At 40.3% G+C, this 17,540-nt stretch overlaps 1 protein-coding gene across 1 annotated transcript in view; it reads left to right on the plus strand.

Annotated features, from left to right (window-relative positions):
* The window catches only part of CHIC2 (cysteine rich hydrophobic domain 2), a 49,166-nt gene that overhangs the window by 15,657 nt on the left and 15,969 nt on the right, over positions 1-17,540 (plus strand). The window contains exons 2-3 of the mRNA XM_050948109.1: positions 3,341-3,395; positions 3,586-3,741. Coding sequence (XP_050804066.1) covers positions 3,341-3,395; positions 3,586-3,741 — 211 coding nt within the window. The remainder of the gene's footprint in view (positions 1-3,340; positions 3,396-3,585; positions 3,742-17,540) is intronic.

A 17,540-nucleotide genomic window follows, 5' to 3' on the forward strand; every position in this document is an offset into this window, starting at 1 on the left:
TGATTTTTATCCACCCTTATCCCAACCAATACCACTGTAGAACAAGAGTTAGAGAACAGCAGACCAAAGGAGTTTTTTAGTATGAATTTCCAGTTGGGTTATGTATAGTAAGACTTCTAGATCAAGATGCAGATCTATTTTTAAGCACCTTGTTTTATTCTGTATCTCTTAGTAACTTTTATTTTTTCCATATTATTTGTGTAATTTGTGTGGGCCATTTCAGCCCACTTAGCAGGGATGCTAATCATGTGAAGTAGCAGCCATTGAGCAGCTGTACTGTCACAAAGTTACCTGCACGGGGGAATGATTTCTTTAACACCTTCCCTTACTCTCAAACCTCAGGGGAACTTTTCTGCACGCAGTCCAACTGCTCAACCTTTTCCTTGGGATCAATATTTGTGTCCTGGACAATTTAACCTCTGTTTCAGGTTGTTTGTAGATTCAGTTCAATAACACTATGTAGTTTGGAAGGCTATCATAATTATAAGGGCTAGAAAAGTAACTTTATAAAAATAAAAGCTAAAATTCTACACAGGCTTCTGGGAAAGGCCACCATTTGCCAAGTAAAGTTTCCTACAGGATATTGGTGAGTGGATTTGTCAGGTTTTGTATATTATATTCTGGAATTTCTTCTACAACATTACAGTATGTACAGTCTTCAATTTTGCCTCAAATTCACAGGCAGTCTGTTTAGTAGTTTAAAGTTGGCAAGTTGAAACTTCTCATCTAGGGTACGTCTGCACACCCGCCGTATCGGCGGGTAGCAATCGATTGCTCAGGAATCGATATATCGCGTCTCATCTAGACGCGATATATCGATCCCCGAACGCGCTTATATCGATTCCGTAACTCCACCAACCCGAACGGAGTTGCGGAATCGACAGCGGGAGCCGCGGACATCGATCCCACACCGTGAGGACGGTGAGTAATTCGATCTTAGATACTTCAACTTCAGCTACGTTATTTACATAGCTGAAGTTGCGTATCTAAGATCGATTTTCCCCCATAGTGTAGACCAGCCCCTAGTTCTTAAGATCTGTTCAAAGCTAGTATAGTTTACAGTGTTAGACCACCTCACCTCACCACCTCACCTCCATGTGGGTGAACACTTCAAAGAGCCAAATGAAATCTGTCGGGCTCCATATGGCACAGGGCTTCCCCCTCCCATGAAATAAGTTGCTGAACTTTATGTACTATAGCTATGTGGTTTTTTTCATTTCTAGAATGACAGAGCTTTCTAAGAAACACCAATGCAATATATTTTCCTGAAATATAGCACAGCAGTGCATACCCAGTAGGACAAATTGAATTAATATGTAATTGTCATATTTATATATTGGTGTGTAATCTAATTCTGTTGCCATTACATAGTTGCTCATAAGATGTATTACTGACGTCACTCATGCAGCTTGGGCTGTAGTATTTGTGGACTTAGCTTGACTTTACATATTTTGTGGGGGGTTTTAAACTTAAGTGTTGACTGTTAAATAGGCGCTGTCAACTTTAATTTATTTCAAATTGACTTAAAAAAAAGTTTCTGATAGTGTCCTTACATTATGTCCTAAAATAATTCTTTGAAAAATTAACTCTGTTTTTGCTCCCTTACTTATGCATAGAACAGTGATGTGGCTGGGCCTGAACGTAAAAACCCTGAACATGCTTCCCTTCCTTTCTTTTCAAGGTGCATCCACACTAGGGAAAAAAGGTGTTTTTACTACTTGGTATGAAAAGACATAGTTTTTCCTAGTGAAGACAAAGGCCATGGCTACACTGGCGCTTTACAGCGCTGCAACTTTCGCACTCAGGGGTGTGAAAAAACACCCCCCTGAGCGCAGCAAGATACAGAGCTGTAAAGCCTCAGTGTAAACAGTGCCACAGCGCTGGGAGCGTGGCTCCCAGCGCTGCAAGCTACACCCGTACAGGATGTGTAGCCGTGGCAGTGCTTTGAAGTTTCAAGTGTAGCCATACCCAAAGCTTCAGTGCATACAACAGCCTGTTCAGCATCAGCTTTGCCATGACTTCCACTGGTAAACACCCTCTTGCAGGGTTTGGGGAAGGGCTGGCATCATCAACAAACAGTAAGGCCTTGACTGGATTTAAAACCTATACCAGCAAATCTGTCAGTCAGGAGTGTGAAAAATCCCACACCCCTGACTCAACATAGCTGTGGCAACAAAACTCTAGTGTAGATGCAGCTGTGCTGGTGTAAGAGTGCATAGGCACTGACTCTCAGCTTTCCCAGGGGGTGCTCCACTCCCACTATGCCGTGAGACCCTACTCCAACTCTGCTGCTCCCCCAAGGCTCCACCCCGCCCGCATCTTCCCAACCCTGCCCCACCCCTCCCCAAGACTCCATTCTGCCCTGCCTCTTCCTGCCCTCGCTCCTCCTTCTCCCCCACCCCACAGCACCTCCCACCCACCACCGAACAGCTAATTGACGTTCAGCGGGCCCCCCAGTGCCTCCTGCCTGACAGCTGATCAGCAGGGGACTGGTGGGTGCTGAGCACCCACTATTTTTTTTTCTATGGGTACTCCAGCCCTGGAGTACCCACGGAGTTGATAACTATGTAGGAGTGCTTCTGTCTGCATAACTAATGTGGTTCAGGAAGGTTTCTACACCAGCAGAAAAACTCCTGTAGGTGTATACTGTGTCTACACTGAAAGGTTATGCTGACATAGGCTCTTTAGTGTAGACATAGCCAAAAGTACATTACATAAAGCAGTGGTTCTGAAATGTTTTCTTTTCGCGGACCACTTGAAAATTGTGTCGGATCTCAGCAGACCACTTAATGATCTTTCCAAATGTTGTTTGTACTGTTCGCTAACTATTGTAAAGCGCTTTGGATAAAAGCGCTATACAAAAAAAACCCTTAATAATAATTAAGGTTTTTTTGTTCTAGAAATAAAAACACACAACTCATATTTTAATATCAGTAGTCTTACCTTTCTAATGCAATGTGCCCTCTCTTCCCTGCCACAGCAGCCCCCAAGCTAGGGCTGGGAAGGAGGGGTGTCTCTCCCTCTCTCCCCCGCTACAGCACTCGGAGAGCTGGGGCTAGGAAGGAGGGCTGTCTTTCCTTGGCAGCCACAACCCTGGAGCTGGGGAAAGTCGCCTCTTTCTCTGGCTGCCGGAGCCTTGCATGTCCCAAATTCCCCCCACCCCTCTTCCCACCCCACTGCCCCCTCCCACCTAACCCTTCAGATGGAAATGTGATTTATTTTTTTTAAATTTGTTTGCTTTTGCAGAGGAACCTTCGTGACGAGGTATTAATCTCTTAATTGAATGATTGTGTTTCTGGTATGATCTACCTTTTTTTTTTTTTTTTTTCCCTCCCCCCAGATTTGGACTGAGCAACAAATTTGAAGCAGAATTCCCTTCTTCTTTAACTGGAAAGGTGGGTATTTATGGATAAGTCTCAATTAGAAATTTACTGTAACAGCCTCTAAAACTTAGAATTTGGGTAACAAGATTTTGCTACTAGAAAAGCTTGGTATTTGGGTTTCTATGTATAGCTGGGCTTTGTAGGAATACTCATCATTTAAATTATATTGCAGTAGTAGTGGATTATTTTTCTTTCTTCACAGGTTGCACCTGAGGAATTTAAAGCCAGCATCAGCAGAGTTAACAGTTGTCTTAAGAAGAACCTTCCAATTAATGTTCGATGGCTACTTTGTGGCTGCCTTTGTTGCTGCTGTACATTAGGTTGTAGTATGTGGCCAGTTATTTGCCTCAGTAAAAGAGTAAGTTGGACTATATTATCATTTGGCATTATCTGTTGTAAATCTGGAAGTTGTGATTGGGTTCATATGTGTATTAATTCTTTGTTCATTTTCAAAACTCTGTATGTTAGATCTGGTCCACGCAGCAGCAAAATGACAAAAGGTGTGAATTAAGCTTATTTAGTTATTTCAGTGGAAGTTGTGTGTATACCAGACCTTAATATTACAGTGGAAACTGTACAGAACCAGTTTAGTGAACTTAAGCAAGTATATGCTGTTTTGAATGTTTCAGGTAGCACGGCTATACGTATACATTTTTATTAGAGCTGTCAATTGCCGTTAATTCATGCGATTAACTAAAAAAAAAATCGCTATTAATCACACTTTTAACAATAGAATACCAATTGAAATTTATTAAATATTTTTGGATGTTTTTCTACATTTTCAATATTGATTTCAATTACAACACAGAATACAGAGTGCACAGTGCTCACTTTATATTATTATTTTTTATTATAAATATATGCACTGTAAAATGATAAACAAAAGAAATAGTACTTTTCAATGCACCTCATACAAATGCTGAAGTGCAATCTCTTTATTGTGAAAGTGCAACTTACAAATGCAGACTTTTTTTGGTTACATAACTGCACTCAAAAACAAAACAATGTAAAACTTCAGAGCCTACAAGTCCACTCAGTCCTACTTCTTATTCTGACAATCACTAAGACAAACAAGTTTATTTACATTGATGGGAGATAATGCTGCCAGCTCCTTATTTACAGTGTCACCTGAAATTGAGAACAGGTGTTTGCATGGCACTTTTGTAGCTGGATATGCCAAACATTCGTATGACCCCTTCCAGAGGACATGCTTCCATGCTGATGATGCTCGTTTAAAAAAATAATTGGTCAATTAAATTTGTGACTGTACTCCTTGGAGGGTGAATTGTATATCTCCAGCTCTGTTTTACCCGCATTCTGCATATAGCTCATGTTATAGCAGTCTTGGATGATGACCCAGCACATGTTCATTTTAAGAACACTTTCACAGCAGATTTGACAAAATGCAAAGAAGATACTGATGTGAGATTTTTAAAAGTAGCTACAGCACTTAATCCAAGCTTTAAGAATCTGAAGTGCTTTCCAAAATCTGAGAGGGAAAAGGTGTGGAGTGTGCTTTTAGAAGTCTTAAAAGAGCAACACTCCTGTGTGGAAACTACAGAACCTGAACCATCAAAACAGAAAATCAACCTTCTGCTGGTGGCATCTGACTCAGATGATGAAAATGAACATGTGTCAGTCCACACTGCTTTGGATCATTATCAAGCAGAACCCATCATCAGCATGGAAGCATGTCCTCTGTAATGGTGGTTGAAGCATGAAGGGACATATGAAGCTTTAGCTCATCTGGCATGTAAATATCTTGCAACGCCAGCTACAACAGTGCCACAAGAATGCCTGTTCTCACTTTCAGGTGATATTATAAACAAGAAGCAGGCAGCATTATCTCCTGCAAATTGTAACCAACCTTGTCTGTCTGATTGGCTTACCAAAAAGTAATACTGAGTGGACTTGTAGGCTCTAAAGTTTTACATTGTTTTATTTTTGAATGCAGTTTTTTTTGTACATAATTCTACAGTTGTAAGTTAAACTTTCACGATAGAGATTGTGCTACAGTACTTGTATGAGGTGAATTGAAAAACAGTTTTTTTGTTTTTTACAGTGCAAATATTTGTAATAAAAAATAAAGTGAGCACTGTACACTTTGTATTCTGTGCTGTAATTGAAATTAAAAGATTTGAAAATGTAGTAAACATCCAAAAATATATAAAATAAATGGCATTCTATTGTTGTTTAACAGCGCTATTAATCAAGATTTTTTTTAATTGCTTGACAGCCCTAATTTTTATACATGAATAACAATTTTTACTTCAGAAAATAACTTTCAACAATACAAATAAATACAATAACTTCTGTTACTTCAGCTTTTCCATAATATCCTGTTTGTACTTGTTAGAATATTACAGTTGTTACTTATTGGTTGAAATGAGTTTTTAGTTTTGAAGAGCTATTGATTATACTGACAAACTGATTACACTCCTAATGATTACAGATTTTGTAGTATCTCTCATTTCAAAAGGCCTTTTTTAAAGATATAAGTCAAATGAAGTGATCTGTGATCAGACTATTGGATCTTCTTTCCAGATTCTAAATGACGAAAATACTTGAGTGTGTTAATATCTAGACTTTGTGCTGGGGTCCATACTTCATTGCTTCCATAGGCTGTGTACATTGCATACATCAGGGGCTCATTGTATTCCTTCCCAACTAGTGCTCTGTGTGTCACCCTCCCGTATCCTTCTGTTTCAGGGACTCTATGCAAACCCCCTTTCCCATGAAAGGAACTCTGCGTAGCCCCCATATCCCTTTCCCCCCATTCTACTCTCTCATGACAGTTACTCTGTCTCCCCCCCCCCCCCGCCCAGGTTCTTTGGGCCTCCATACCTGGGTCCCCTAATACCCACAGCATGCAAAGGTTTTAATATTACAGACAGACAAATGGAGAAATGCCTTCGAGCTGAGCGTAAGACATCATTTCTCTCAGTTGGTAAATCAAGACTGAGCTCTTAAATTACAGTAAGTCTGTTTTTTGTTTGTGATTTAAAATTAAAACCAAAATAATTTTAAATTGGTTCTTCCACTTATCTTTTAAAATAGTTCAGGGTCTTGAGGTTCTGTTTTTTTCTGTGCTATGGTTGATGACGTTACTAAAACCTAAAACAGTTAAAGGAGCTTGCTTGGGATTAGATGTTAGTGATATCCTCAAATATTGCAGAAGCTATGCAGGCACTTAAGACCCACACGTATTGGTAAGTAAAAAGCATTTTTAAAATAGCTTCTCTTACCAGTATTCTTAGAATACATGTTGGTGTACGTAATGAAGCCTGAAGAAGAGACTCTCTTTATTAGGCAACTTTCTGTCTTAAGAAGCCTCCCCAAAGTGTCTCTATTTTTGCTCTTTTATTAGTTAAACAGTGACTTTTTGTCAGTCCCCTGAGTGATTGCTTAGGACCAGTTTTATTATATGAAAATAAAATTAAGGTAAATTAACCTTCATTAGAGCTGATCCTGCTTCTGTTGGAGTCAACTGAAAACTCCAGTTGACTTCAGTGGGAAAAGGGTCAAACCTTTGGCTTTTGTCAGGGCTTGAAACTGCCACCAGCTCCCATGGCTCCTTTCTATTAGACTACTTCAAGATGGTCGTATGTCCAAGCCCCAAAACACTATTACAGTTGACAGTGATTACCCACTTGGATGGCAGTCTGAGTAGAGATGCCATGGACTGAATCTGCTTGATCTATCTTCTCAGCCCAAAAGGTCCTTTTGCAGTCAGGCCTGTGGTGCAATGGAAGGGAAACTTACACTACTACTACTGAGACTGAACTTGTTCTGTGGATAAACAGATGCATGGCATGCTGACCCTGCAGTCTTGCTGTGACCCATTTCTTCTCCATACTGGATCAACCTTAGTGTGCTGTTGCAGCAGGAAGTCATTAGCAACATATAATAGGATGGTAGGCTCTAAGGTTCTGAATAAAGATGCTGGTTTCCTTGTAATTATCCTAATGTGAAGTGCTTCCGCCCTGCATAAAGAGGCAGAAAATTATAGCTGAGTTATACCGACAGATGCATCTTATCTCAAATCAGAATATAAGAGGTTGGAGTATATGAGACGGAGGGAAGTAGGGTTTGGGAGGAAAAGGAGTCCTGCAGGGAAATCCTAGAAACTAACAAGTTTGAGGAAAGTTTCACCTTTGGTTTGTTCTGTTTGTTGTTGTTTGAGTTACCAATAAAGGCAAGGTGTACCAAGGGGATAAGTTTGGGGTGTGTGTATCTATCTCTCTTTTTTTTCTCTCTCTCTCTCTCTTTAATATATTCTGTTCAGAGCAAGATGGAAGCTATGCATTTAATGATGGAGTCAGTGGTAGGATAAAACACTTTGCATAAGGAGGGAAAATGAGCAGCTTTGTGAAATGGATACTTAATAGAAACAGTGACAGCAAACCTGGGTTGCAGCGCCCACAGGCATGGCAACTGCAGTTCCGGGGTTGGCCCACATGCACCACTCACGATGCCAGGAAATCCAGTCTCTTTCTTAGCGAAACTGGAACCAGAAGATAACCCAGAAACATATCTGGTTACATGAAGAGGGTTCAGCCAGGTACCTCTGTCTTACACCTAACAAACTAAGTGACTCATTAGCTCAGGCTTGTGACCCAGAAAATAGGGACATAGATGAATCTAATAATGGATCTTTACCTACAAAGTCTGCCTGCAAGATGTGGCAGAACAATGTGTTCACACTGGCAGAGGCTGTGCAGTAAACAGAGACCATCTTGGAGGCTGATGCATCAGAGAAACCGCAGCCGCAGTGTCCTGCTAGTCAAGGCAGGAGGCTGAACTCGATGACCTTTTGGGATCCCTTCCAGTTCTATGAGGTAGGTATATCTCCATATATTAATAAAATGACTTAGGGCCTCCGAGAGAAACTGGAAAGGACAAGTATGCTCCTCCAAACTGAGATCCTTAATCCCTGATCTGGCTGGGGGAGAATTCAGGAATTGAGGAAGACAACCACAGGCTGTCCTCCCACAACTGCCTTGCAAATCCTGGTGTAAGTTGTGTGAAAGAGAGGTGATGGGTGAGGCATGTTGGGGGCGTGAGGGACTGGAGCCATGGTGTGTAGAGATTCTAGGCAGTGCTGCTTTCCATAGATGTCTGGTAACAGAATATTATAGCTTAGGCAGCACTCCAAGATGAAGACGTGCTGGGGTCCAGGCTGACCCCCAGAGCAGCCCTGAATCTGGAAGGTGCACTTTAGGATCCCCCCTTTCCCCTAAGTTGTGAGTGTTGCACCTTTTAGAGGTTCAACACAGTATCTTGTCCCCAGACTCTAGAAGAAAACCACCAAGTCCCTCCTTTTCTGTTTCATTTGTGATCAACAGAGACACACATGAATATATATTCTGAGCATTGATGGGGCATGAATATGAGGAAATGTAATCTTGCTGTGGTAATAGTTTTTAGCTTGTATATAATGTACCTGTGTAGCTAGGTGTGAGGGATGTTCTCCTAGTAGATGTGGACTGTGTCCAAACATTAGTGAGGGGCAGTTTGGTCAGAACTGAGCAGCACAATCCATTCAGGTCATCTTTGTCCTTCAGAACTTGTATACCCATTTCTCATTGTGTAATCCCCCTACAAAGGAGTAAAATAAATGGCCTTCAGAGTGAGGTATCCTGCTCTTTATCCTAGCTGGTTGTTTTGGGTGATCCCACTGGCCCCATTAGATGCTCAAATAGTTACCAATTTATGCTGTTAAAATTTGGAGGAAGCTTGGCAGGGAAAATTTGAGGGAAAGTGATAGAAGATGGGACCATTGCAAGAGGGAGGTGGTCATAAGAAGGAAGCCACTAAGATGCACAGTAAAAAATAGCAGAGGAAAAACATAAGATAAATGTATCCTTTGCCAGAGAGAGCACCTCTCTTGTCAGTTGACAGAAAAAGCCAGTTCAACCACCAAGAAATAGCAGGAACAATAGGGGTTTGCTAATTCACCTGTTGGAAGGCAAGCTTGTTAGCTTGTTTTTTTTTTATATGACCTTTATTTCTAAAATATGTTCACTACTTTTCACATTTTGTCTTTGGAGGCGTATGTTTTCACTTACACAAACTTAGGAATTAAACCCTGCAGAGGACTTCAATTTTCAAGGCTCTCAATCCCCCAGAATTCTGGAGTACTAAATTTACCTTAAAACATGTTAAAAATCGGAGTATGGACTGGATTCCACTAGCTCTTCCGTGCTGGGGACTGGTTGTAGACTAGTCTTGCTAGTTCAACTGCTCATCATAGTAGTAGTAATCAAGATGCGTTAAACTGTAATTCTTTGGAGCACGGACTTTCTACTTGTGTATTTGTACAGCACCTAGCATAAAGGGATCCCACAAAACTGGGCGACTGGGCAACAAAATGGCAATGAAATTCAATGTTGATAAATGCAAAGTAATGCACATTGGAAAACATAATCTCAACTATGCATGCTAAATGATGGAGTCTAGTGACTGCACATGTCCATTCCTCTGTAGGTGTGTGTGCAGTGGCGTGAGGCACTAGAGGGTGCTTGCACTGCCCTGACTGGTACTGCTTAGGGAAAAATCTCCAGCCACTGTGCATAAGGTGCACACATACTACCTACAGTGGAATGGTATGTGTTACGTATCTCGAAGAACAACAGTTACAGAAAGGTAAGTAATCATTTTTTACCACTCAAGAAAGAGATCGAGTCCCTTGGACAGTTCTCTGAAAACATCTATTCACTGTGCAGTGACAGTCAAAAAAACTAACAGAACGTTAGGAACCATTACAAAAGGGATAGATAATAAAATAATGCCACTGTATAAATACATGGTACACCCCACCTTTTTACCACATGCAGTTCTGGTCACCCCATCTCAAAAAATATATATGAGAGTTGGGAAAAGTACAGAGAGAGGCAACAAAAATGATTAGAGGTATGGAACAGCTTCCATATTAAGAGAAATTAAAAAGAATGGGAGTGTTCAACTTAGAAAAGAGATGACCAAAGAGGGGTTATAATAGAGGTCTTTAAAGTCAGGAATGGTGTGGAGAAAGTGAATAAGGAAGTATTTATCCCTTCACATAACTGGGGCCCTACCAAATTAATGGCCGTGAAAAATGCATCACGGACAGTGAAATCTGGTCTTTTGTATACTTTTACATTATACTATACGGATTTAATGGAGACTAGCATTTCTCAAACTGAGGATCTGGCCCCAAAAGGGGCCTGTGGGAGACGGTGTTGCAAGGTTATTGTATTGCCACCCTTCTGCACTGCCTTCAGAGCTGGATGGCTGGAGAGCAGCGGCTGCTGTCAAGGCACTCAGCTCTGAAGGCCGTGCCCCACCAGGAGCAGCAAAGAAATAAGGGTGGCAATTCCATACTACGCCACCCTTACTTTTGCGCTGCCTTCAGAGCTGGACAGCTGGAGAATGGTGGCTGCTGGCCAAGGGCCTAGCTCTGAAGGCAGCACAGAAGTAAGAGTGGCAATACTGCAACCCCGCCACAACCCTCTTTTGGATCAGGACCCCTACAGTTACACCACCATGAAATTTCAGATTTAAATATCTGAAATCCTGAAATTTCTGATTTAAAAAAAAAATCCAATGACTGTGAAATTGACCAAAGTGGACAGTGAATTTGGTAGGGCCCTACGCATAACATAAAAACCAGAGGTCATCAAATGAAATTAATAGGCAGCAGGCTTAAAACAAAAGGAAGTACTTCTTCACACAATGCACAGTCAACCTGTGGAATTTATTGCAGGGGGAATTTATGAAGGCTAAAAGTATAACTAGGTTCCAAAAAGAATTAGATAAGTTCATGGAGGATAGGTCCATCAATGGCCATTAGCCAAGATGGTCAGGGACTCAACCCCATGCTCTGGGTGTCTCTAAACCTCTGACCGCCAGAAGCTGGGACTGGACGACAGGAGATTATAAATGCTTTGTTTTGTTGATTCTCCCTGAAGCATCTAGCACTGGCCACTGTTGAAAAGCAGGGTATTGGGCTAGATAGACAATTGGTCTGACCCAGTATGGCCATTCTTATGTTCTTATTGTGCGTCTCTCCATGAATGTTAAAATATTACGTTGGCACTTTCTGGAGATTACTGACACATTTCACTTGTCAAAAGTTAATGAAGGAAGGTGTATTTTCAATTGTCCATATGTACCTAAAGCTTACAATTGGAGATGCACTGATATTTGCATGAATCGTTTGGAAAAATGATGCAGTATGCCAGTATGTATGATCTATAAACTAATGTGATTCATGTAAATTTCTAGTGACTTTGTTTTGGTATTTTATCTTGATCTGTTTTTTCATGACTCCCCAGAGGTAAAACAGTAAGAATAGTGGAAGAAGCTTGGAAAACAGTGTTTTGGATTTCTCTGGCTTTATCTCCATCAGTTAAACACATTTGTATGGTTTTACTGGTTTTCATTGTCTTACAATACAGCTGATATTTATCAGAATATAGATTCATCACTATCTGCTTGTTCTATCTACAACTATCTTAATGCATCTCTAGGTTTTTCAATATTCTCAATTGTATATTGTATTTTTCTTTAATGTCCTAGAAAGCCCTAAATGTTTTTGGGTCTTACTTAGTCTCTGTTCTTTTGATTTCATGGTAGCTGCCATCAACAGTGACTTGAACTAACAGTCCTCTGACTTTTAAAAATAATGTAAAGCTGACAGTGCATTTTTAGTAGTGGGTCCTTGGCTCAGGAAATCACTACTCCACTTTTGTGGTATCAAAGCCCAGTTTTGATAAACTGCAGGGCACTCTGCAAAGACCTTTTTTGGGAAGTAGAAGAGTGGGTGATGTTTTGGAGTAAATGGCTAAAGGACTGTCTTTTTATTTTGCAGCCTTTTTTTGTTCAATATTATTTTTGGCATGAAAGAACATCAATATGAATATGAAGTAAATTGCAAGATATCAATGATGTATAACTTTTGTGTATTAAAGTTCATTTTTCTCATATTTCAAAAATAATGTTCTAAAGTTGATTAAAAATTCAACATAATAGAAAGTCTATAAGGAATGCTACTTATGTGAACATTAGATCATCATTTTATGTATTCTGAATAAAGTTTGTTTCAATTTAGGTGCAAGATACGCCTTTTATGTAAGAGCAGTCATTTTTTGAAAATGTTATAGTGAATACTTTGAATGCCGACTTACTGATCTTTCTGAATTAATTGCATTTGTATGTTGGAATTAAGCCTTTGAACACTTTTAACAGTAATCCATAAAGGATATATGTGTACATACCATGGCAATATTTGAAATGTTTTAGATATAAACAAACTACAATATGTAATACATAAAAAAATAAACCAAACAAGCTTTGTTGACCCTAACATTAGCTTAAAAAAATAAAATTAATAAATATTTGAATAGTGATGTGGACTTAGTGGTTTATAGTCACTAATTATGGTGATGGCTATAATCCCAGCAAAGCGCAATTAACCAATCTGAAACTGAAAGTACACAAAAGAAAAGGAGAGCAAATATATGGTAATACAGAGAAGCAGAGATTGTAAGAACATAAGACTAATAAATTACTCTGGAATGATTTATGTTTGAATGAAATAAGTCTGGCATGAAAGGAAATGATCTCTTTTGGCCCTAATGACAAGGAAGCAAAAAAGAATATATTGGTGAAAGCAGAAAAGAAAAAAACTTGACCCATTCTAGAGGCACTGTAGCTAGAGCTATGAAAATAACCTGATTTGTTTTTTTGGTTTATTATCAGTTCTGAAAAATTGGGCAGGAAGGGTAAAATTAGTTTGACCCGAACTGAAAATGACAGGTCTTAGCATTTTTGGCAAATTGAAAAAGTTGAACAATTTTTCTGGTTGAATTAAATGTTTTGTTTTGGGGGCACTTTTAACTTTATTTTCTTTACAGAAAAAAAAAAAGACTAGATTGACAAAACCTGTGGTGCTGGTACCTGTTCCCCTCCTTTATGTTGGCACTCACCTGGGATGTGTGGCACCCTTGGGAGCAGGGACTTGAACCCAAATTTCCCCCCTCCGAGATGGGTGCCCAACTATAGAATATTAATTGGTAGGTCTCGCTTAATCTCTGCTGTGGAAATTGTTTCACTTTGTATTAAATTGTTAAATAGTCATTGGCGCAGGGACTGGAACCCTGCCAGCTCAGTGTCCTAGCCACCAGGCTATAGGGTCATTCAATCTCACTGTGGCCCAGTAACTGGTTCACCAGAGGGAAGTTGTGGTCTAACAGGCCAGAGTTGTGGAGGATTAAAACGTTTCATGTTGCTTAGGGAAAGGAAGATGATAAATGGCTTTTTTTGTCCCCATCTTTGCATGTACATCCCAAATTTTTCCTACCAGTGCACCTTCCATGGGACAGCACAACTGCCTTGGTAGACAGCACGCTCCCTTCCATGCCAGCCATGTCCCATGGTCCCATATGCATCCCTGCTTCTTTTCCTTAATTCCACACAACCCATCTCACTCCTACCAGAGCACCAGGCTGTAGCCCCTGAGACTTTTGGATTGGTGGAGCAGGGCTGTGAAGTGGAAGGGAGAGCACAGTTTTATAAGGAGTGCATGGAGACGTGGTGCTTGAGCTGAACAGGGAACCTGTGGTGCAATAAGCAGAACAGAGGGGGCTGCACTCTGATGAATGGGGGAATCTTCTGTATTCTACTTTTTTCATCCCAAGCAAGCCCAATGCACCCTATGCCCTTACCAATCCAGCTCTTAGGTGTTCACATGTATCTTGATGGTAGATGAGGGTTGTGGTTGATGGTGACACTCATTGGCAGAAGTGTGTTGAAGAACGGGGTTGTGGGAGATTATGTCAGAGTCAGCTCTGTGCAAGGCCAGTAGGAGAAGTGGAATGTGGGGGGGTCCGGCATAGGAAAGATATTAGAAAATCTGTAAGATTTCCCCAAACACACACTTGCTTAGCTTACAGTTAAGGTTGCTCAAGTGCACAGCCTCTCAACACAAACAATAAAACCAAAGGAAATCACAAGTACATAATCCAACTGCACGCTTCAGTTGCGCGTTCAACTTACCTACCATGCCACCTATGTTACCCCACAACTACACAGACCTCCCTAGGTTCAAATGAATGACACTGCGTTTATATACTACAATGCTAAACGCTAACAGTTAACTCTCTACAATGATATTTTCACAAGATTACAAAATTGAGTCTCTTTCAACTGCATTACTTCCTCGCAAATTTCCTGCACAAATATCATCCCTCAGTTGTTTTACTTCTCTCACTGTATTACCACCATACCATAGTTCAGATATAACAACCATGTGTTTAACTGTTCCCACAGTCTCAACCTAAACACATTTCTCTAACTAATGTGTTAAGAATTGAGGTAAGCATTTGGTTGTAAGAGGGAGGTCTATGTGTTGTTGTTTTTTTTGTAATCTGGGATGGTGAGGTATGTTGAAAAGTGGGGTGAAATGTATTTAACTTGTGACTTCCTTGGCTTTCATTGTGTTGGTAGGATGTGTACCTGAGCCACTTTAACTGGAAGTTAACACATATTTGTATCAAAGTAGCAGCCATGTTAGTCTGTATCCGCAAAAAGAACAAGAGTACTTATGGCACCTTAGAGACTAAAATTTATTTGAGCATAAGCTTTTGTGGGCTACAGCCCACTTCATCGGATGCATGTAGTGGAAAATACAATAGGAAGATAGATATATGTATACACACACACACACAGAGAACATGAAACAATGAGTGTTACCATACACACTATAAGGGGAGTGATCAGTTAAGGTGAGCTATTATCAGCAGGAGAGAAAAAGAACCGTTTGTAGCGGTAATGAAAATGGCCCATTTCCAGCAATTGACAAGGAGATGTAACCATACAATAAAAACACTAACCCAGGAACCTATCCTTGCAACAAAGCCTGTTGCCAACTCTGTCCACATATTTATTCCGGGGATACCATCATAGGACCTAATCACATCAGCCACGCCATCAGGGTCTCATTCATCTGCACATGTACCAATGTGATATATGCCATTATGTGCCAGCAATGCCCCTCTGCCATGTACATTGGCCAAACCGGACAGTCTCTACGTAAAAGAATAAATGGATACAAATCAGATGTCAAGAATTACAGCATTCAAAAACCAGTTGGAGAACACATCAGTCTCCCTGGCCACTCGATTACAGACCTAAAAGTCGCAATATTACAACAAAAAAACTTCAAAAACAGACTCCAAGGAGAGACTACTGAATTGGAATTAATTTGCAAATTGGACGCCATCAAATTAGGCTTGAATAAAGACTGGGAGTGGATGGGCCATTACACGAAGTAAAACTATTTCCCCATGTTTATTCCGCTCTCCCCTTCCCCCCTCCCCAGTCCCTTACATCTCCTTGTCAATTGCTGAAAATGGGCCATTTTCATTACCACTACAAACAGTTCTTTTTTCTCTCCTTCTGATAAAAGCTCACCTTCACTGATCACTCTCCTTATAGTGTGTATGGTAACACCCATTGTTTCATGTTCTCTGTGTGTGTGTGTGCGTATATATATAGATATATAGCTATATATATCTTCGTGCTGTATTTTCTACTCCATGCATCCGATGAAGTGGGCTGTAGCCCACGAAAGCTTATGCTCAAATAAATTTGTTAGTCCCTAAGGTGCCACAAGTACTCCTGTTCTTTTTACATATTTGTATGGAGATAAACAAGAAGTTGTGTGTAAAATTTCCTTTTTAGGACGAAAGGAGCATAGGTCAGGGTACAGATAAGATAAGGAGCCTTTCTGTCTAGGTATTTAGTACAACTCCTGTCCAGATGCATAGCCACAAAGGCCATAGTGTTGCAAAGTCCCAACTAAGAAGTCAAGCACGCACACAAGTCTTTGCAGGATCAGGGCAAAAACCATTATCATTTGATTGTGTAAAGGCTTATGTAAAATAAATGATGGTCTTGGTGCAATTCTTTCTGAACATGTTAGCACCCTTGTTGGCAATTTCAGGAAAGAAGCCAAAGATTAAATGGACATGAAAAATGAACCTCCCTATCAACCCCAGAGGAATGTGAACAAAATTAATGGGTAGGGTGAGAAAGCTGCATTACTACTGGCCTTGTCCCTGTTCTGTTTGTTGAATAAAGGGCTTCATTCTCCAGGTCTGTCACGTTACCATTTATGAACAATAAATACAATCCTCTAAATATTTACAAAAATATAATATGACTAATCCTTAGGAATCCACGCCACACCTTAAAGTATAGGGAGGTACTCAAATAACATGATGGGTGCCAGGTTATTATAATTTAATATTTGCATTGCAGTAACACCTAGAGGCCTCCATCAGGAGTTGGGTCCCCATTCAGCTAGATGCTGTAAACGTGTGTGGAGAAGGGAGTAGGTTAACTTGAAATTGAATGAGATGAGAGGTTATAGAATAAGTTAAGCAAAATTGTAGGATGGGGTATGTTGTGTTCTTTTCGGTCTTTGTTCCACAGAGACACAGAGGCTTGGACTCGTGGATGGAAGCTCCACCCAGACTGATCATTTGGAACTTTGAGGGGTTTGAATTTGAAGGATCATTGTTTGGCTCCTGAGGAGAGGGGGATCTAGATTGTGATCAGCAAGGGAAGCACTGCAGAGGTTTTACAAGATTATGCTTTCCCTACTGGAGTAAGAAGTAGAAGGGTTACTGAATGCAACTATTATGTATGTTACATTTACTCTGGTTAAATAAGTTTAGTGGTTTTTCAAACCCAGTAGTTGGAGGCATAGTCAATCAGTGGGTTTTGAAGAGATCTTCAGTAACACAGAGTTATGAAAAGCAGCCAGAATCACTGAGAAGAGGAAGATTAGAGGGGTAAAAGGGCTATTCTAATGATCCAGAAACACCAGTGTTGAATAAGGTACATGCCCAAGAAGAAGCAGGTTGTCACCTCATATAACACAAAGATTTTACAGTCTACGTAATTTTGATAGATAACACTTCATGATCATGGGAGACTTTAACTTCCCAGATATAGACTGGAGGACAAGTGCTAGTAATAGTAATAGGCCTCAGATTTTCCTAGATGCAATAGCTGATGGATTCCTTCACCAAGTAGTTGCTGAACCAACAAGAGGGGATGCCATTGTAGATTTGGTTTTGGTGAGTAGTGAGGACCTCATAAAAGAAATGG

This window comes from Gopherus flavomarginatus, chromosome 3 (assembly GCF_025201925.1).
Source record: "Gopherus flavomarginatus isolate rGopFla2 chromosome 3, rGopFla2.mat.asm, whole genome shotgun sequence".
In the NCBI taxonomy this organism is placed as follows: Eukaryota; Metazoa; Chordata; order Testudines; family Testudinidae; genus Gopherus; species Gopherus flavomarginatus.